This window comes from Bubalus bubalis, chromosome 3, assembly GCF_019923935.1.
Source record: "Bubalus bubalis isolate 160015118507 breed Murrah chromosome 3, NDDB_SH_1, whole genome shotgun sequence".
NCBI lineage: Eukaryota > Metazoa > Chordata > Mammalia > Artiodactyla > Bovidae > Bubalus > Bubalus bubalis.
In genome coordinates, this window is record NC_059159.1 from 8,343,618 (window position 1) to 8,365,075 (window position 21,458).

A 21,458-nucleotide genomic window follows, 5' to 3' on the forward strand; every position below is an offset into this window, starting at 1 on the left:
AGCTGGTGGCACCCGGCATGCTTCCGAAAGCGGGGCCTGGGGAAGTTGCAGGGCTGGAAGGAGGCTCAGGGACGCCCGCCGCCCGCCTTCCCACCCCGGCGCCCCGCCTCGGGCCTGGAGAGAGCGCCGCTGGGCCGCGGCCACGAGGTGGCGCCGGCGCGCTGAGGAAGCGTGGCGGCCGCTCCCGGGCCGCCCCAGCCGCTACTCGGCCGCCTCCTCCGAGGAAACAATGCGGCGCCTCCGGGCGTAACGCAGCGCTGGGCTGGACACCGGACACCCGAGCGCGGGCAGCGGAGAGAGCGGGCGGCAGCGCGGGCGCGGGGCGCCCTCGCCGGGGGCCATGGGCGCGGCGCGGTACGCGGCCGGGAAGCGGCGCGGCCCGGAGGCGCGGGGGGCCGGGGCGCGGGGCCGGGGCCGCCGCTAGCCGGCACCGAGGGCGCGGGCCCGGGCGGGGATGAGGGCGCCCGCGGCGGGGAGCCCGTCTGCGCGTCGCGGCGCCGTCCCGCCCTGCGAGAGAGCCCAAGCAGGCAGACGCGCGGCCGGCGGTCTGGGGGCGCGCCGCCTCCCGGCCTCCAGAATGTGAAGCGGGGAGGGCGGAGACGCAGAGACGGCCCGGCCAGGCGCCCTCGCCGGCCTCCGGCAGCCGCGCCGCTCCCCGGCCCCTGCCCGCCGAGCCCCCGCCGACCCCGCTGGCCGCGAAGCCGCCGGGCCCCCGCGCCCCCTCCTCGCCTCGCTCGGACCCGGCTTCGGCCCGCAGAGGGTTCGCGGCCAGGACGTGGCCAGAGCCGAGCTCGGGACCGTCCGGCCGGCCTCGCCCTCGGCTTCTAGCCCGGACAAGTTTGAACAATGATCACAGTCAACCCCGATGGGAAGATAATGGTCAGAAGATGCCTGGTCACCCTGAGACCCTTTCGGTAAAGTTCTTTCCCGTTGGCGCAAGGGAGGGCTTTTTCTCCAAGGGGGCGCGGGGTAGGTGGGCGAGGTCAGTCTCTGCGAGGGTACCTGTCCCTAGGGTGACTATGACTGTCCCAGTAGCAGAGCGGGGCGGTTTGTGCTCCCACCCTTGATGGTGGCCAGCAGGGCTGGGAAAGGCATGGAGCTGGGGTCCCGGTTCGGGTGGGGAGGGTGTGTGATTCTGGGACGTGGACCGAGTTTGGTCTAGATTCGGACTCAGGGTGCGAAGGTTGGAAAGGGGGCAGAAATCACCCATGTTGTGGTCCTGGGCCGGGGAAGTTGCCCCAGCCAGGGCGCCCCTTCCCTGCCTCTCCGGTGCTTCCCCACCTCGCGATCGGCCCCACCCCCGCGGCAAAGTTAGCGCTCGGAGTGGGGCGGCACCCCTACCCGGCCGGCCCGCCCACCCCCTCAGCCCGAGCCGCCCTCTTTGACCCCGCCTCCTGCTCGCACTCCTTTTCTCTCGGCGGGGTGCGGGCCTCTGTCCCATGGGAGGGCCCCGAGATTGTGGCAAAGACCACCCACCCCCCCTCACTGGGAATTCGATGCCCGATCGCGGGCCTTGAAGAGATTGGGGCAGGGGCGGCACTGAGGGGACGAGGGGTGGCCAGAGCGTGGAGGCAGGATGGAAGACAAGACCGACCTCCTACTCCCACCTGGGCGGTCCAGGCCAGGCAGGGCTATGGACTCTGGGGGGCTGGCTGGGCTCTGCGGGTCCCACCCTAGGGACCCCCAGAGCCTGGCGGTTCCGGGGCAGCTGCCGCTCCTCCCAAATGCCGTCGGAGTTGGGCCTGCAGCCAGGGTTGGGGCGCTAAGCAACGAGCGCCTAGCAGAATTAGGGTGTCATCTCGTCCAGGGGCTGGACGGCGGAGGTCGCGACTGAGGGAGCTGCGGGACCGGGGCGGAGAAGGGGGTGGCCTGACTCCGGATGTGGTCACAGGTGGGATTTGGGTGCAGGAGGGAGCCTGTGAGGGTGGGAACTGTACAGGCAGAGATGCCTGAAGTTTGGGGTGCTGGAGGGGCCGGATTTGAGCCCCTCCGCTCCAGACCTGAGGCGGAGACAGGGGACCCCTCCTATGCTCCCCACTCCAGATGGGGAGACCGTGGTTCCCACCTCCCCATTGCTCCCGCCCCTCACCCCCGGCCTATTGTGCAGAGTTGAGGAGACAGCCTATAGGGCAATAAGGATCAAGCTGGACCTCCAGTGTCCACAGGATGCAAAAAGACTACAGAACCGGGGGTCCCCAGGGTAGAGCCTTGGGCAGGTGATTGGGCATGTCAAAAGCCCCCACCCCCCTAAAGTTCCCCTGCAAAGCAGGGTGGGAAGCTATCATCTCTGGAAAGGACTCGGTTCCTCCAGGGAAGTCCTCAAATCCCTAGCCAACCAGACAGTCCTCAGCCCTGTCTCTCCCACCCAGTGTTGGCCTATTCCTCCAGGCCATGGGAAGCCCAGCTGCTGACCCCAGCTTGGCTGGACATTTCGCAGCACGGTTGAAGGTGGTGGCCGACCGCAGCACCACGGACAGCACCAGCTCGCTTGAGCTCCTTCCCTCTGGAGTCCTGCCCCTGTGGCTCTTTCTGGCTCTTTCCTAGAAACAGGATTCAGAGGTGGGATTGCCTAGGTTCCCCTTCCCTCCCCCTCAGGTTATGTAATTTCACCTCAGGGTAATCCTAGGCTGCCCAGAGACCCGCAGCCACCAGTGAAGTCTGCAAATCCGTTTCACATGGTTGGGGGTGGTGGCGTTGTTTACAGCCTCCAACCATATCACTTCTATTTGTTCATCCTCCAGGGCAGACTGCTCCTGTTGGTTTTCCCAGAGTCTCTGGCAGGGTCCTTACTCCCTAGTTGCTTCTGGAATGTTGCTTGAATAGATATGAGGGTGGACAAAATCATCTTAATTTGAACATACTGTAAATGGCCCCAGGACTGGGGTCTGGCACAGAGAGATGCAGATGAGGTATTGGGGCTTGAGGTTCTGTGCTAAAGGCCTAGCTACCTTCTCATAGGAGGTTTTTGGACCCTGGCAGTCCAGTTCTAAATATGAGTACCCCACAGCTGGGGAAGGGGATGGAGGGATGGGGAACAAGAAACTTGGAGAGATCCATCCTTGTCCTCAAGCTGGGGGGTCAAACTGCTTTTCTCCAGCATCTTCTTGGGTGTGTGACCACCCTCCCCCTAAAATGTCCCTCTGACTGCTAGCCTGAGACCAGCCTGGCTTCATCTTGGGGATCCAAGGGCCAGAGCCCCACCCCCAGGCTTGGTGGAATTCAGTGAGGGGTCTCTGGGAGGTGAGGGAGCTGAGGGAAGCTCCCTTTTTCCATCTCTGCTTTGGGGTTCATTCTGCTCCCCTCTCTGATTTAATCTCTAATGGCTTCCTTTAAATATGGGTTGGAAATTTTGTTGTGCTTTTATTTTCTTCCACAATTATGTGTTTTCTTTAATGGACCAAATTTTAATTAAATACTGCTCTGCCAGTTTCAGATAATGAAGATTAAAATGCATAAAGCAAGTCTTGCACAGAGATACAAACAAATGTGGGGTTTGGGGATGGGGGTGGAGGTGGGGGATGGAGGTCTCTGGCGTGACTTGTGGGGTTCCCCATGGTGAGGCTGGCTCCACCAGAAGTGGGGTTCTTCACCCTGACCTGGAGGGAGGCAGCTCCCCTTTCAGCTCTGCCAGCTCGTCAAGTCCTCAAATAGAGTCAAGGTCCCAGAACAGCCTCCACTTCTGTTGCCGTAAGGCCGGATTGGCCCAGAATGTAGTATAGAAGCAGCAGGAGCCTGGGACCAGACGTGAGCGTGGGTTCCCTGCTGGGTGTCCCCTTGGAGATTCCCTAGTGCCACTTGGCATGTAATCAAGTGCTACATGTTGAAGTATAAACAGTTGTGTTTTGGTCAACTCCCCGGAACACCGTGACAGCACACACTTGTGTGACACGCCTTACACAGGGGTTGACTTACTCTGACCAGTCTGTGGTGCAAGGTCCTGTGTGCCTGCCTGGTGAAGCTGTGGGTTAGGGAGAGTCTGGACACAGAGGGTGGCCACATGACCCTGCCCTTCTAGACCTTACCATCTGGTAGTAACGGGAGCCTCCCCTCCACCCCTACCCCAACCCTGAACGTGACAAGGCTGTGTTCAAGTGAGCTTATGACTGGTTGCAGCAGCAAGGCCTGTGTGCGCAACCATGTTCCAGGTGATTGATGGGATCCAGGTGGGTTTTGTCTGGACCAATTACTTGCCCTCTAGCGGGCATCAGGTTCTGCTGTCTTCACCTATACCAGTGGTTCTCAAACTTGAGCATGTATCTGGGTGACCAGGAGAACCTGTTCAAACACACTGTTTATCCCCCTCCCAGAGTGTGTGACTCTGTAAGCCGGGGACTGGGGCGCAGGAATGAGCATTTCTAATGTGTCCAAGCTGATGCTGATGCTGCTGGCCTGGGGACCACACTGTGAGGACCTCTGCTGTCAAGGGGCCAGCTTCTGTCTAGAGGCTAGGAACTGCCCGACCTCATACCTTGTATGCCTCAGTGTCCTCCGTGGTTTTTTGTGTGTGGCTCGTGGTCACTTCTCTGTAGTCCAGCTCTCTTTATCCTGTGTGATGGGAGACCTACTGGCCCGGGAGCTCAGCCCCCTGATCTTTTACTCCTCCATTTATCCATCCCTTCCTCACTCATTCATTTGTAGGGAGCCCTTATGGCATTGGAGTGCATGTGCTGACCTGCCCTATTGCTCTCCGCAGGCTTTTTGTCCTGGGCATCGGCTTCTTCTCGCTCTGCTTCCTGATGACATCTCTGGGAGGCCAGTTTTCGGCCCGGCGCCCAGGGGACTCCCCCTTCACCATCCGCACAGAAGGTATCTTGGTGGGGAAAGGGATGTAGGGGTTTGGGGTCCTTTGAGCCTCACCCTGCAGGAGTCGTTCTGGGGTTCTGTCTTGTGGGTCTGGCCACCTTGTTGGTGGACGTGTGAATGGTCGGGGCTTTAGCTCTTGACCTGGCTGTACTCATCGGCCTCCTTTTGGCCCAGGTTTCCAGGTTAGGAAGGGCCTTTGAGCCAGGAGCTCCCCGGCATCACAAGGGGCGGCCTGTGTTGCTCCACTATTGGGGCAGTTTGGGGTCTCTGGATATGACCCCTGTCTCTTTGAGACACATTCAGTCTGCCCCTTTGGCCCAGGCTGAAGCCACAGCACAGGTGAGACTGGCTGTGGGCTCACGTGTCTTATCTCCAAGCTCTGTGGTCCTTCGCTCCTGCCCACGTGATACTTGTGAGGCAGGGGAATGGAGGTTCAGAGCGTGGGCTCTGGGGACCAGATGGGCTTGGTTTGTACCTGGTTCATCACCTACCAGCTGTGTGCCATTGGCCAGGTCACTTAACTCACTCGTGGAGAAGGAGAGGAGTGACTGTTTTCAGGGGTCAGATTGGATGAGCTCATGTGGCATGGTGTGTGACCAGGTGATGGTCTGGGAGACCTCCTCCTGAAGGTGGGTCCTGCCCCTCTCCATCCTGCTCAAGGAAGAACGGAGAGCAGTTCAGAAAGTCCTGCTCGTGTGTCAGGGGGGCTCTCCCAGTAACTGTGGGAAGGAGGGACATAGTGGGGAAACTGAGGCAAGGGGGGTTTCTGGAACTGTTCAGGGGGCTGCTCTGTGGACTCTCCCCTTCCCCCTACTCCCCAGGAAGGCTTCGTTTGACATCCACCTTCTCGAATCCCTGGGCCTCATCTTTCTGACTCCCCTCTTCCCAGTGATGGGTAAGACCTCCAGTACGATGGGTTGTTGTCTGGGGTGGGTGCTCTAAGGGGCACTTACTCTGCCATCTGGTGTCTCCTCTTTAGATTCATGCCTTCAGTTTAACATGTACTTCTCTAAACTTGCAAAACACTCCCAGCAGGAATTTCACATTTATTAGTCATTCAAACCTGAATGTAAATGAATCTGTCCCTTCTCTGATTCATGGAGGTCCCTCGGTCTCTTTGAGCCTCTGTCTTCTCCTCCCGTAAACGAGGCTAACAATGCCCACTTCCCCATGATTGCATGAGGGGGCGTGAAGATAACATAGATGAAGGGTCTTGAGCAGCTTCTGGCAGAGAGTGTGAGCTCCGCAAACATTTATGGGATGTGCTGAGTCTGAGATGCAGGAGAGGTTGTTTAGGGAAGAGGACCAAGGAGGTGCTAGGACCTGGAATCTCTGCGTGGGAGACTCCTGAGGATTGAGATTTGAGGAGGGGCTGAGGCAGTTGTGAAGGTGCCCATGAGGGGTAGCTTGGGGACGGGTGGGGGGAGGTTGAGAGTCGGGGGTGGGGTATAAGGAGCGATGTTCAGGCTACTTGGGGGCAAGGGGGCGTGTCTGTCTGGGTGGGCTACCGCAGGGGGCTTGGGCAAGCTGACCTCTGAAAGGTCAGGGATCCAGGAGGTGGGAATCAGGGGCTGGAAGAGGGGTGTGTGGGTGTGCTCATCTCCCTGACGGTGGCCCCCATCCTGGCAGTGCTCAGAGGACCAGGGCTTGTGGGGGTCTTGCTCTGCTCTGTGCTATGCACTTTTGCCCAGCATGGGGACAAGGGGCCCAGCTCCAACCTAAATCTTGTGTCTAAGGGGAGAGCAGAGCTACCAAGGGGAGAGCACTTGCCCAGGGTCCCTCAGTTAGACTAGAGGCATGTGTGTGTGTGTGTGTGTGTTGCACATGTTTAAACTTTCCATCAGAGTATGTGCTGTGTGTGCTTAGTCGCTTCAGTCGTGTCTGACTCTCTGCAGCCCATGGACTGTAGCCCGCCAGGCTCCTCTGTCCATGGGGAGTCTCCAGGCAAGAATACCGGAGTGGGTTGCCATGCCCTCCTCCTGGGAATCTTGCTGACCCAGGGATCGAACCCAGATTTCCCGCACTGCAGGCAGATTTTTTACCGTCCTAGCCACCAGGGAAGCCCTTTTCTATCAGAGTATAGTATTCAGAAACTGAACCTGTCTAGGCACTCAGCAACCTAGATCCAGAGACAGAGCATCATCTGTCCCCAGAAGCACCCTCAGGCTTCCTTCCACTTTGCACTTCCCCTCGGACGCTGGGACCTGACGTCTAATAACACAGAGGGGCGTCGCCCTTGGACTTCATGAGGATGGCACCCTCTGGCAGGTGTTCATTTGCCTGCGCCTTTTTCTCTCCATATTGCGTTTGTAAGCTTCACCCCTCTCCTGGCGTGTGGTTGCTGACACTGCCGTGAAGTATCCATCGTGTGACTACAACACGATGTATTTATCCACTCTGCCCTGGGGCGGACCCTGGGCTGTTTCCAGCATGGGACGTTCCTGAATTGTGCTGCTGTGAACGTTCCAGCGTGTGTCTGTGGTGGACACATGTGGGCATTTCTGTCGGGTCCACCTGGGGGTGGAGCTGCAGGTCTCCTCTGTGTTGTGACACCAGTTCTCAGACCCACGTGTATCCAAGTCTTTTCACACCTCCCAGGCCCCCTGGGCTGGGAACTTCCTGCCTGAAATATGGAAGGAAAGGCTGGGAGGGGAGCTGGACCAGGACGGGGGCCTCTGGGAACCCCAGGGAGGTGACCCCGACCCATTTCCCATCCCAGGTCTCGTTGTCCCTTCAGTGTCTTCCATGCCCTTGGTTTGAGCTGATTTGCCTGGGGAGACCCGTGGCAGGGACTCGGAAGAGCCCCAAGTTTGCGTTGGGGGTTTAGAATCCTGATCCTGTAAGAGATGCCACCTCAAAGGAGACCCCGGGCTTATGGCGGCCCCACAGACAACCTAGGAGGTGCCAGCCTGTCTGTCCAGGAGCTGCCCGGGGAAGGATGGGTTGCAAATGGGGGATGGTTGGAAGGGGTCTGGAGAGCGAGGTCATGGTGGGGGCTGGGGGTTAGATAGTGTTTATTCCGAGGATCTGTGCAGGTCCAAGGCAGAACTAGAAGAAGGAAGTCCACTCGGGGTTAGAAAAAAAATAGAAAAAATAACTTAGAAAAGCCCTTCTCTGGTCAATAACACCGTCTGAGCACAAATAGGAAAGTGACCTGTCTTCTCCTCGCCTGTCAAGCCTGTGAGGGGAGCACATCCCCACGAGGACCTGACTGGGGGAGGGGCAGGGTGCAGGGTTTTCCCTAAGGACAGGGGAGCCTTCCATCGCCTCTCCCTGGGGAGGCTCTGGGTTCCCCTGGGGGCCAGTTCCTATTTTGTAATGAAGTTCTCTAGTTTGGGAAGAGAAGTGTGACAGACATCTCATTCTCTATTCTGCACACTCATCCTCACATGCAGGGAAGCAGGAGGCTGAGCGGAGGAGACTTGGACTCGGGAGGAGGGCTAACCTAATTCCCTCTTGCTGTGGTTGGGCCCTGTTTGGTGGGAGGATTTTTTTTTTTTTTTTTTTTTAATGCTCCATCTCCAGTCCTCAGGGCTTCCCTGGTGGCTCAGCTGGTAAAGAATCTGCCTGCACTGCAGGAGACCTGGATTTGATCCCTGGGTTGGGAAGATGCCCTGGAGAAGGGAAAGGCTACCCACTCCAGTATTCTGGCCTGGAGAATTCCACAGACTGTATAGTCCATGGGGTCACAAAGAGTCGGACACGACTGAGCGACTTCACTTCACTTCAATATCAGAGGCATAGTGCCCTGCTCTGTAGCTGTCTCTGGCCCAGGATCTCGGTGCTAACGGAGCTTCTCTTCTCAGAGGCTGTTGATGGGTGGGTGTGCCAGGGCCTGCCCTTGTCCCCCACGCTGCCCAGAGCTCCTGTGGCTCCAGCTGGTTCCTTGGTGGCTATGTGCAGAGAGACAAATGTGCGCCCTTCTCCAGCTGCACAAGCGCCAAGTCACGGCTCCCATGTCGAGTGCCTGGGAGGTCTCTTCCATCTGGCGAGGTGGGGGCTCCTTCAGTTTTCAGGAACCAGTGGGAAAGGGTGGGGGTGGGGAGGAGAAAGGGGACAAGGGCGGACAGGAGGGAGAAAGAGCACACATCAGGGAGGGATGGGGCCTCGGAGGGCAGTGAAGCACCCTTGTCGGTAAATGTGAGGCCCCTTTGCATCCCTCAGCATCGCGGCTTTCCTTATTGATATGGAAATATGGAAGGAACATGTGTGACTTCTGAGATGTGTCGCCAGGGACCTCACATTAAATACATTTCAATTTGGCAGATGCTGAGAGCAGGGAGGTGACCCGGGGCAGGGCGCGTCGGGAGCCTGCTCTGCCTGCGGTCCTGGCCGGCGGCATCCAGGGAGCACATCGCATGGCAGGGCCTGCCGGCCCGACTGACTGTTTGCTTGGCCTGTTTCCCTCCTGGGACCTGCCCCCTGCCTCCTGCAGGGCAGAAGACGTGCTTAGTACCCTGGAGCTCCTCGGGAAGCGATGGGTGGGGAGCTTCTGGAGTCCTGCACCATCTGTAGATGCTCAGAGTAGATGCTCCATGTGCTGGGAGGGTATCCTATGGATTTTGTCCAGTCCGATGGAGGTGGCCTTCAGACTCATCCGAGAGGGGACTCTGTCTCCTTCAGTTTCAGTTCAATTCAGTTGCTCGGTCGTGTCCGACTCTTTGCGACCCCATGAATCACAGCACGCCAGGCCTCTCTGTCCATCACCAACTCCCGGCGTTCACTCAGACTCACGTCCATCGAGTCAGTGATGCCATCCAGCCATCTCATCCTCTGCCGTCCCCTTCTCCTCCTGCCCCCAATCCCTCCCAGAATCAGAGTCTTTTCCAATGAGTCAACTCTTTGCATGAGGTGGCCAAAGTACTGGAATTTCAGCTTTAGCATCATTTCTTCCAAAGAAATCCCAGGGCTGATCTCCTTCAGAATGGACTGGTTGGATCTCCTTGCAGTCCAAGGGACTCTCAAAAGTCTTCTTAGAGCCAATTTAAAAGCCCTCTGGTCTTCTGGAGTCACTCTGTTGACATTTTTTTTTTTTTTTTGTGGCCATGCTGCGTGGCATGCTGAATCTTAGTTGCCCAAACAGGGATCAAACCCGTGTCCCCTGCAGTGGAAGCACAGAGTCCTAACCACTGGATCACCAAGGAGGTCCCTCTGTTGACAATTTTAAAGCAGGATGTCTTCATCCTTCATATGAAGGGCAATCCAGAACCCTCAGGTATCTCCAAGGACTCTAGGGCCCTTATGTCTGTCTCCCTGGACACCTCTTGCTCTGATCTGCTTCTATTGAATTATCCTCCTGGATGTCTCTCACATTGACCTATTGGGAATGACACCCCTTACCCCTAAACTCTCACACATGGTTGGGGGGATTTGGGGGTGGGGCTCGGACCACTGCTCAGCACAGTGAGCAGATGACAATTCTCTCTTGGACTCCTGCCTTTCAGAGCCCCCTGAAACCCTTCCCCACAGGTCATCCCTTTGGAAGTGGAGCATTGTCGTCCTGTCCAGCCCCTCTGAGTCATCGTCCTGCCTTCTGCCTGTGTCCCCAGGCCTTGTCCTCACTCCTGGTCTCCCAGGCTGGGCCGGGAAACTCCAGTCTACCTAGTTGAATATGCAGAGTCATTTTTCTTTCTCTCTGTCTCATTGCTCTGGGCATCAAGACTATGCTCTGGCCCACCCAGGGGTTTAGCAAAACAAAGCACAGCTCTCTCCCTAAGGAGATTCTGCAGGCTTTTGTAGGAACACGTCCTTTCTTTCCCATTACCTCCATTTCTCTGGAGGCAGCTAGGGGAAGAGATGGAATAGGAGTCTCAGCCTCTAGACCCTTGGGTCTCAGTAAGTCAGACCTTCGCATTTTACTGGAGGGGACACTGAGGCCCAGAGAAGACAAGTGACCTGTCCTCTGCCCCCACCGTCTGGGGGGATGAGCAGGTCTGGAGTCAAGGCCTCTCCTGGGACCTGGTGCTGCCCCCCAGGCTTGGTCCAGCTCCGTCTGTCTCTTTCGACCCTTGCGGTTATTGGCTACATCAGCTATTTCACAGCTTTTGTAATGGGGTGGGGGAGGGGTAGGCATTGTCAGTGAGATCTTGGGAGGGGTGCAGACAGTGAGCTCAGAGGGGAAAAGGACACTTGGGATGAGCCTGCAGAGAGGGCAGCGATGTGACAGGGCAGGTGGCAGGCCCGAGGCGTTGCAGGGAACACCACATGGCCCCAGGAGCTGTGACGTGGCTCAGTATTGCTGGAGTGCTGTGTCTGCAGGTTCCAGCTGCCGCCCAAGCTCTGTGGTCCAGTCGGGCCTGAGTGCACGGCCTCAGATAACAGGCTCTGGCTTGAGAGTGTTCCCAGCCGCGGTCTCACTTTCCAGTTTTCATCTGACTCCTTTGGGGAAGGGGCCACTCCAGCCCCTGGTGTGAGCGATCAGGGCAGCCCAGGGAGGCCAGCCAGGTCGTGCACTGCACAATTCCAGGATGTCCATCGGGTAACCCTGAACATGGGTGGCTCCCATGGGCCTGTGCAAAGCAGCTCCAGGTTCAGTCATCTGATGGGCTCCTATTTTTCTAGCTGAAATGATGGAAACTCCCCTCTTGTTTTACTCTGTGCTCCAAGCACTGGTTGAGAGTGAGGTATTGCATTTGGATGACAGGCTTGGGTGGGAGGTCTCTGGATGAGAGTCCTTTCAAAGAGTCAACTGTCCCCAACTCGGTGGAGTTGAAAGGGAGAAGGAGCTATTTATATCTTGCTTGCTGAGGGACTAACTGATTGAGGCCATGAGTGAGTGGGGAGGGGCTGAGTGGTGGGAGAGACCTCACTTTGTTTCATCAAACACTACAGTGAAATTTCCTGATCCCGGTGGAAAAATCCACCCAGTTTTCTGAGAGGGGAAGGTGGGGAGACCGTTAGCTCTTTCAGCTACTCAGGTAGGGAGGGGTGGAGACTGTCTCCTTCCTTCTTTCTGATGCCATTTTTCCAGCACCCAACCCCTCTTCGTGTCTCTCTTCTGCTCCCCACATCAGTCCCCCATCGTTCATGTTTGCTCTTTTCTCTGGAGCCAGGGACTGAGGCTTTTTGAGTAACCTGCAGCCCCCAGCCCCCCAAGGCCTCCCTTCTAGGCTCATGACAGCTCAGCAAGCAGGGGCACCCCAGCAGAAGGTGACTTGGTATGAGAAGGCAGCCGCAGCCACTGGAATGGGCCTGGCACCAGGGGATACAGGGACAGGCACAGTGGAAATGTCACCAGTAGCCTGGGTGACAGCTAGCCTCTCTGGGTCCCCCTTTGGCTCAGTCCCAAGCATGGAGCAGAGGAGACTGGCCCCTGCCTGACCCCCTCCCCACTCAACTTCTTGTCTCTGCCTCTGGTTCCCTGTGGCTGGCTGTGATCCCCCTTGCCTGCATCCTGGCACCTTGAACTTGGGTTGCAGATGAAACCTAACGTTTATTGCCTTGAATTGGGGACACTGAGGCTGAGAATATTACGATGATGCCCTTGGCCACATGGCCCCTTGAGGGGTTTCTGTCAGAGGCAGGCGAGAGCCCAGGTGTCCACCCCAGTCCCTCTGAGTCCACCGGGCCCTGACCCTGGCTTTCTTGAGAAGCAGATGCTAATGGTGCCCAGCCCTCAAAGAGTCCCGTCACATGCTGGAGCCGACACTGCCATCCCATGGAAAGCACCAGGTCATGGCTGTCCCGGGGAGCAGCCCTCAAGCAGTGACTGGCAGGAGGTGGTATATACATGCTTGGCCCCTTGCCCCCGCAGGGAGAGAACTGTGAGGCTGCTTCTGCACCAGCTGGTTTCCCCAGGGTGATGACATGCCCTCTCTGGTCTGTCTCCCCTTCCCTGGCTCACTTCTCCATAATGACCTGCCCTCACACCTTTATCTGGGGGGTCTGATTTTGGGGATCCCCACTCAAGGTGCCCCCTGACACCCCAGCCCCCACCAGCAGCCTGGGGAATCCCTGGGAGCATCCGGGTCTCTACGGACCCAGGTCAGTTGATAACAGAGATTCAGAGCCTGTCCACTAAGGTTTGCAGGCAGCCTTGGTGGGGGCTGTCATGCCTGGAACCGAGTACCGATGAATGGTTTGGAGGGGCCATTTAAAACCTTCACAAATTTTAATTAAAAAGGAAGGTGAGGGCTGCTGTCCCATGCTGACATGTGTGGTGCTAATGATCAGGAATGATTAGAGGGAAATTGTGGAAAGTCTCAGGCTGGTTAACGAGATCTTGGTTGAAGCACTTCATTTTCATTTAATTTTATTCTTCATGAGGTCTCCCGGCCCCTCAACCCTGGAGTGGATCTCTGGGAACCCAAGGGCTGGCTTGAGAGGACACATTCCTGCTGGTCTTCTAGAGTGGGGTCTGGGAGAGTGGCTGGGAAAGGGAGGTGGCCAGGGCCCCCACCCCTTTGAACACAGGCTCACAGCCTCTCCTGTGCATCTGAGTCATGTGAGGAGTAAGCAGAATCAGAGTCTGGGGCCCCAGGCTCCGGAGATCTGAATCAGCAGATCTACACGAGGGCCCGGGAGTCTAGACTTCACCTGGCCAGGAGGTTCAGCTGTGGCTGGATGGTTGACCATACTTTTAGAAACCCTGATCCACGAGTTCTGTGTGGAACTTGTTGGTGAGGGTCTTTGGGGTTCCTATCCCACTACTGGGCCTTCCCTGTCATCTCACAGGCCTGAGAGTATGTCTAAAGTTCGATTTTGCCGGAGATGAAAACCGAGGCTCAGAGAGGTTAAAAGATTATCCCGATGTTACACAGCTGGTAGGGAGCAGGGTGAGCCCAGGGCTCTCTGGATCCCTGTCCTGCAGGGGTGGGGGGTGGGGCAGGCTCACTCTCCTGGCTCCTTCTCTTTCTTTTTTTTAAAAAATTATTTATTTAATTGGAGGATAATTACTTTACAATATTGTGATGGTTTTTGCCATACATCCCTCCTCTTTCTGAGAAGAAGGGAGTGGGGCTGGGGCCTGAGCCACCCCCAACCAGACACCATGTGGTCTCAGGTGGCCTCGGGGCTTCCTGGCCATGCCTGACTGTGCCCACCCTCTGCCCGCAGTGATGGGTGGGCCGGAGTCCCGTGGTGTCCTCCGCAAGATGAGTGACCTGCTGGAGCTGATGGTGAAGCGCATGGACACGCTGGCCAGGCTGGAGAACAGCAGTGAGCTGCACCGGGCTGCCGGCGAGGGGCGTTTTGCCCTGGACAGGTGAGGGGGACCCAGGAGTGGGAGGGGCTCCTGGAGTGGGGGAGGGGCACCTGGAATCGGGGAGGAGTGGTACCCACTATACCGGGGATGGGGCCTGGGATACCGCCTCAGAATGCATTTTACACACACACACACACACACACACGCACACAGTACATGCAAAGTGTGTGGTTTTTGCAAATCTTCCCTAAATGGCTTCCCATTGCATGTTATCTGTGACAATTTTGAGCTCCGTCCGTATTGACCAGCATGTGTGACTGCGCATGGGATGCAATGACCTCAGTGATCATCTGTCTTCCTCCCATGGACCTGGGCCATCTTTGCAAGAAGAATTGCTGGGTTTATGCATTCTAAACATTCCCCTGCTGAGGCCACAACATGCAGAGTTCCTCTAGGGTTTGTGCGGCAGCCCCATGTGCTTCTGTCTGTCCCTGGGAACCCAGGTGGTAGTCTGAGGTGTGAGGTTCTCCTGATCCCCTGAGAATGAGGGGGCATGAAGCCAGGGCTGGCCCAGCTGGGAGTCCTGGCCCCCAGACTCGGATGTGGAAGAGACGAGGCTGTGACCCCACCCATCCCAGGGGACAAGCTGCACTTGACCTTTTGTTAATAGATACTAGGCTCTCGATGAGCTGGAGCTGTTCAGTGTGTTCTGAAAGTGAAAGCGTTAGTCACTAAGTCGTGTCCGACCCTTGTGACCCCCTGGACTGTAGCCCGCCAGGCCCTTCTGTCCATGGGATTCTCCAGGCAAGAATACTGGAGTGGGTTGCTATTCCCATATCCACCAGACCTTCCCAACTCAGGAGTTGAACCCAGGTCTCCTGCATTGCAGGCAGATTCTTCACCATCTAAGCCACCAGGGAAGCCCCAATATGTTCTAACTGCTGAAAAATTAGTTTGAAACCCACACTTTTACACAATTTGGGAGAAGCTATACCTCAGCCAATGTGATTTGCTAAAAGTGTTCTTCTGCTGCTGAAAAATGTGTTTGAAATCCACACTTTTGGATAATTTGTGGGAAAAGCTATACCTCAGCCAAAGTGTAGTATGTAAAAGCCAAAGCCATTTCTGAAGTTTGGTGTTGGGTAAGATCAAAGGTGAGTGCTGGTCCTTAAGGGCTCCATGCCTGGGGAGCCTGAAGCACAGCCCGCTCCTTTGGTCTGGTGGGGGATCCTCGGCCCCATAGGCTGCCTGGGCTGGACAGCTGGCCTGGGTCCCTACTTCAGCAGACCTCTGTGATTGCATGTTCTGGGTGACCAGTCAGGCCGGCCAATATCATCATCCCTGTCCTCATGAGGGCTTCCCTGGTGGCTCAGATGGTAAAGAATCCGTCTGCAATGTGGGAAACTTGGGTTTGATCCCTGGGTTGGGAAGATCCCCTGGAGGAAGGCATGGCAACAAGCCCCATGGACCGAGGAGCCTGGCGGGCTACAGTCCATGGAGTTGCAAAGAGTTGGACACGACTGAGTGACTAAGCACAGCACAGTCCTCTTAATGCTTGATACTCACGGCTCACCTTATTGTGTTACCGCCGAGAGCTCGTCAATCCCACAGTGCCTTACAGGGGGCTTTAATCCTATAGAGGAGGAAACGTAGGCACAGAGGTGTTTAGGCACAGCTGCTGAGGAGCTGGGCCTGGCTCAGGGCCCAGGTCAGCTGGCCCCCCTGGAAGCCCACCTTTCTAAATACCGAGCTCTTGGTGGGCATTCACTAAATATGCAGTTTCCTGGGGGTCTGTTTTTATCCCTTTGCAAGATTTTTCATATCAATTAGTAATAATTTGCAGCTCAGGAGACACAAATCCTTTGTTAGGCCTTTGCTCTGATTTTTTTGTTTTGGGAAATGTAGGCACTAAAATTACATTACTGGACGTAGAGAACAGAGAGGGACACGGCGGGGCAGGTAAGGAGGGAGATGAATTGGGAGACTGGGATTGACATATATACACTATTGATACTGTGTATAAAATGGGTAACTAATGAGAATCTCCTGTAAAGCACTGGGAGCTCTAGTCAATGCCCTAAGTGATCTAAATGGGAAGGAAATCCAAAAAAGAGAAGGGATAACTGGTTGACCTTGTTGTTCAGCAGAAACTGACACAACACTGTAAAGCAACTGTACTCCAAAAAAATTAATTAAAAAACAAATAAAAGTACAGTTCTGGAGCCTGTGATTAAACGCAGTGGTGGGTGTGAGGAGCTCGCCAGAGTGCCTGGCTCCTGGTGGGAGCTCTTCCCCCTTGGGAAGTCGGGGTCCCTGGTTACATGCTATGGCTCTCCAGAGACTGAGCATCTGACAGAAGAAACTAGAGATCTCTCTGCTCCTGAAATACATCTTGGCACCACCGAAGTGCCAGGCACTGCTCCCGGTGCTGGGGACACGGCAATGAGCCTTGTCCCCATTCCTGCAGGGAAGACAGACAGTAACTGAGAAAAAGAACGAAATGAGATAATGTAGAGATCCTGAGCCAAGCTCTAAGCATGAGAAAGTGGATGACTGGGAAAGAGGCTATTCAAACAGGGTGGTCTGTCAAGGCGCATGGGAATGGGTGATATGTGAGCTCAGTTCTGAATGAGCGGGAGGAGCCAGCCACGTGAGGAGCTGGGGGGTAGAGAATTTGGGGTAGAGAGAACAGCAAGTGCAAAGGCCCTGGGGAAGGAGCAGGCTTGGTGTCTTTTAAAAAAATATTTATTTATTTGGCTGCTCCAGGTGTTAGTTGGTGCATTCGGGACCTTTAGTTGCAGCATATGGGGTCCAGTTCCCTGACCAGGGGTCGAACCCCAGGCCCCTGCATTGGGAGTGTGGAGTCTTAGTCACTGGACCATCAGGGAAGTCCCAAGCTTGGTGTCTTGAAGGAAAGAAACCAGAGTGAAGGTCCACCTGGCAGAGCGCAGTGGGGGCTGGGAGAGGGCAGTGGGCAGGTGGCCTAGAGCTTTGTCAGTGATGGCAGGTGGCGTTGGGACCCCATTCTTAGAGCTGAGGGATGTCTCTGGATGAGGGGGGTGTGAGAGGGGCTGGGGCAGAGACAGGTGGTGATGGTTTAGTCCCTACGTCATTTCTGACTCTTTGTGACTCCATGGACTGTAGCCCACCAGGCTCCTCTGTCCATGGATTCTCCAGGCAAGAATGCTGGAGTGGGTTGGCATGCCCTCTTCCACGGGGCAGAGACGGGAGATGGAGGCAAAGGTGCTGGGCACGCCTGGACTCCCCCTGGGGTCTAAGGCTGCTCCTTCTCTGTGTGCACAGGGTGACCCTCTCTGATGCTGCTATGTCCCCTCTGATTTAGCCTCTCGCCCCGCCTCTCATCCTTTCCACTTTCCCAGCTGCCCCAGCTGTGGTCCCCCCTGTCCGGGCTGCAGATCCACCCTCTGTCCACACTGGTCTGTTCACCAGGGTGAGAGCAGATGGTCAAGTGCTCCTGGGCTGCCGGGCCTGCCTCCTGGGGCCGGGAATGCTGCTGCCAGCACATTCAGTGCCTCTCCGGTTTCTTCCCGTCCCAGCCCGCCCTCCCTCCCCTGCTCTGCCCTTCATCTCCACCCGCTCCAGCTTCATCCCAGGAAATAGCAACAATCCATCATGACCAGCAGAGCCCATCAAACCCCACAGGCAGAGCCATAAATTTCAGGGACACTGTTGCTTCTGGCTTCAGGGAGCGAAGTGGTGGGTGTGTCCAGGGCACGCGGAGGCTGCCTGCTCACCCTTCCCATGGGCACGAACACTGCAGTCCTCTCCCCACCCTAACCCCACTCCGGATGGTCCAGCATGGAGCTGGCAGGTGAGAACCCTGTCGCTGCTGTGTTTCCAGCAAACTCTCAGTTATCTGCACTTGGATTTCTCACTTTGCAATTATCTGTGGCTTTAAAAAGAACAACCTCCACTGCCCCTCTTCTGCCCTTTGGAAGCTTCTCAGCTGTGCCTCCCACTCATGGCTGGTATATCCTTAGGGAAAGCAAATTCGCTTTATTCAGCCTAGGAAAACATAATTCAGGTTTATTTGCCAATTTATTGTAAATGGCATCGTATTATGTATCCTAAAACCAAATAGTGATCTCTGAATTTTCTATAAGGCCTCTCTGCAGTGGCAAAGACAGCTGAGACTTGAGGCTGTCTGCGTTCGAGCCAATCTGTATTTGTTGAGTGCCTACTGGGTGCAGGCTCTGGGCTGGAGTGTCAGGAATGGATGGAGGAAACCCAGAAGACGGAAGTCAGAGTTCTTGTCCTCAAAGAGTGTCAGAACTCCTTAGGAAGAGGGAGCCAGCAACCCCTCCCTGTGGAGAAGGGACAGCAGGAAGGAAGATCCATCAGAATTATCATCTGTGAGTAAGGAGTTGAAGTTTTATTTCCCCCCCACCCCAATTTTTTAAAGCTTTATTTAAAAACTCAAAAATGCTCCTGAGGACTTCCCTGGTCATCCAGGGGCTAAGCCTCTGGGTTCCTGAAGCAGGGGGCCCAGGTTCCATCCCTGGTCAGGGAACTAGATCCCACACACCACTACTAAAGATCCCTCATACCTTAGTGGAGATCAAGATCAAAGATCCTGTGTGCCACCACCAAGACCCGGTGCAGCCAAGTAAATAAATTAATAACAACAATAATAAAAAGCTTCTAGACATTCTCAGCCGTCTCTGTGCTGGCAGGGCCAGGGGCCAGGAGTGTAGCTTCTGTGTGTGGGGGTGGGGTGTAGGACAGGGGACACGCTACCAGTTAAGATGACTTGCGGCTCAGTTTTAAAGGACACGCCCCACTTCTCACAGGCCCTGTGCTGGGTCCAGCCTCTGGATTTGCCCCTTCCTAACACGACAGATCTGGGAGTGTGTCTGGCCTCTGGGCTGGGGGAAGCCGGACTGATACGGGGGTGGGGGGAGATGTTGGTGACTGGTTGAGAAAGTCACTCCAGGGCAGACACCTGTCAAATGTGACATAAATGTGAAGGGTTAAACATCCCTAACAGGGACAAAGGCTCTCAGCATCCCACTGTACGTCATTTGTAAGACAGGCCTCAAAACCAGTGACTCAGAGATTAAAAATAAAAGGAAACGTATCCAGGACACACAAACGGAAAGAAAGTGGAGATGGCAATATTTATACCAAACAAAGCAGAATTTGAGGCAAAAGAACATGTAACAGAACAAATAATTCTCCTTCATTATTGATAACAATCCCACACTTAAGGAACTGTTTAACTTATCAACTGGGAAATATGTTTTAATTATAAGATTTTTATCACTGAGGATGCAGCCAAATAGACACATTACTTTTAAGATACTTCCGAGTCCTACTATTGGGACTTCCCTGGTGGTTCAGTGGGTAAGACTCCGAGAGTTCCCAGTGCAGGGGGCCCGGGGTTTGATCCCTGGTCGGGGAAACTAGACCCTACAGGCTGCGGCTAACCATCCTGCCTGCTGCGATTAAGACCTGGCCCAGCCAAATAAATAAAAGAAATAAAAGTAAATATTAAAAAAGAAATCAGTGGGGAAAAGGTCAATACGGTATGGACACACATGATGGAATAAAATGTAACCGCTAAAAATACATTAAAAATATTTAATGGCTGCCAATGTATTTACTCATCATGCAGTCCAAGGAAAAGAGGCAAGAAACAAGGCATGTATAGCGGGCTGTCAGTGTGTCTTAAATAAACATGAGTGCGTACTAAGTCGCTTCAGTCTTGTCTGACTCTTGCGACACCGTGGACTATAATTCACCAGGCCCCTCTGTCCATGGGGTTCTCCAGGCCAGAATTCTGAAGTGGGTTGCCATGCCCTCCTCTAAGGGGTCTTCCCGATCCAGGGATCCGTGTCTCTCACATCTGCATTGGCAGGCGGGTTCTTTACCACTAGTGCCACCTTGGGAAGCCCTAAGTAAGACATTTGAGATGTTAGAAAAGAAAATCCTCAGGGAAACACTGGGCTCTGGGGTGGGGACTGGGGCTCTGTTCCCCATAGTCTGGCTTTGCCCCACCCATGGGATACCAGTCCCTTCCCCAAGTGATGAAACTACAATCCAACTCCAGCTCTGTTCCTATCAACAGTGGGAAGACTATCTATCTGTCTATCTATTGTCTAGCTATCCTGTCTTTCTGATACATACATGTGCATGTATGTGTGTATGTATTTCTCAGGGCAGGAGAGAAGGCGTCCTCTCTGCTGTTAACCAGGGAGGGCCAGGCAGGTCCTTGATCACGTGCTGGGAGCACTCTGATGGCATCAGACCTCTGATGGCAGTGAAGAGGGGGGAGCAGAGGAGGAGAGCAGTAAAAAAAAAAATGCAGGGAAGACTGGACACCAGGGATGGGGGTTTCCTGTGTTCCGTGTGGTGTGTGTGAAAGGTAGACAGAGAGACAGACACCTGGAGAGAACCCATCTCCTGTTCGCGGCACTCGTGTTTCTGGCTGTAGCGTTTGTGTCTTGGTACATGTGTCTTCAGGCACCTGTGAATGCGAGTCCCTCTGTTTTAAAAGGAAAGCAATCAGTTTTATAATAAAATAACAACTCAGAGCAAGCACGCTGGCCAGCTGCACGGAAATCAATATCTCATTAATTGAATGCAACCCTCATAAATCATGGGTGGAACTCAAAATTAAACCTCCTTCCTGCGGCTTCCTGGAGCGCTCGTGCTGGGGCCAGGGGACTGAGAACTGGAATCAGTAATGGCCTCATGAGGCTGGAAGGAGGGGGCTGAGGCTCAACGGGGCCTTCTGGGGGCCTGGCCTGATGGGAGGTGATGCCTGGAGCCGGTGTCCTGGGGGGAAGTGGCTACCGGCTGGAGCCAGAGTGCCCTGCTTTGTTCTGGCCTCTGGCCCCTGGCTCTGGGTGGTGGAGGGGCAGAGAGCCCTGAGATCAGTGGGTGGCCTGTGGTGTTGGTTGCTTCTTCAGGGGACCCTGGGCCAGTGCTCAGAGGCTGGCCGCACCAGGGTCAGCCTTGGAGGGCAGCTGGCTCCAGGAAGCCACTTACGCCCGAGGATATTTAACCGATAGCAAAATTATATTTCATGACTGCATTGGCATAAAGATGCTTAAACATTCCGTATTAAAATCTTCTCCTGACCTACAATTTTGTCCTGATGTTTAGAGGAATGGAAACATTTTTGTGGACCCCTAAAAGCACTGTGGGCCCTGACAATGCACCACCCTGGCCTGATGGAGAAGCCAGCCCTCCCACCACCCCAACCCCACAGTCACAACACTGTCAGCGGTGGGCAGCCGTGCACCTTGTCCCCAGTCCACACGCCCCCTTTTCTTTTCCACGGAAGCATTTCCCGGGTCACAGATGTGCTGTGGTTTGAAGTCTCACAACATCTACTTTTGTTGTCATTTAAAAAAAAACTTCCCAGGGAAAGAAGCCTGATCCTATGTTATTTGAAAATAGAAAGTGCTGTGCAAATGCTAAGTCCAGTATAATAATAGTGACGCCAAGTAATTCTGTTTTGAACAACTTGAACTTGTTAAATCAGACA

General features: G+C 55.2%; 1 protein-coding gene across 4 annotated transcripts in view; it reads left to right on the top strand.

The window, feature by feature from the left end:
- The first annotated feature begins 448 nt into the window (after positions 1-448).
- MGAT5B (alpha-1,6-mannosylglycoprotein 6-beta-N-acetylglucosaminyltransferase B) overlaps positions 449-21,458 on the top strand; it is a 67,055-nt gene continuing 46,045 nt past the window's right edge. Inside the window, exons 1-3 of one of the 4 annotated variants that reach the window (XM_044938611.2) lie at positions 449-914; positions 4,694-4,806; positions 13,858-14,005. In XM_044938611.2, coding sequence (XP_044794546.2) covers positions 847-914; positions 4,694-4,806; positions 13,858-14,005 — 329 coding nt within the window. In that variant the 5' untranslated portion in view covers positions 449-846. The remainder of the gene's footprint in view (positions 915-4,693; positions 4,807-13,857; positions 14,006-21,458) is intronic. The other 3 variants (XM_006045337.4, XM_044938610.2, XM_006045338.4) reach the window with 3 other exon arrangements.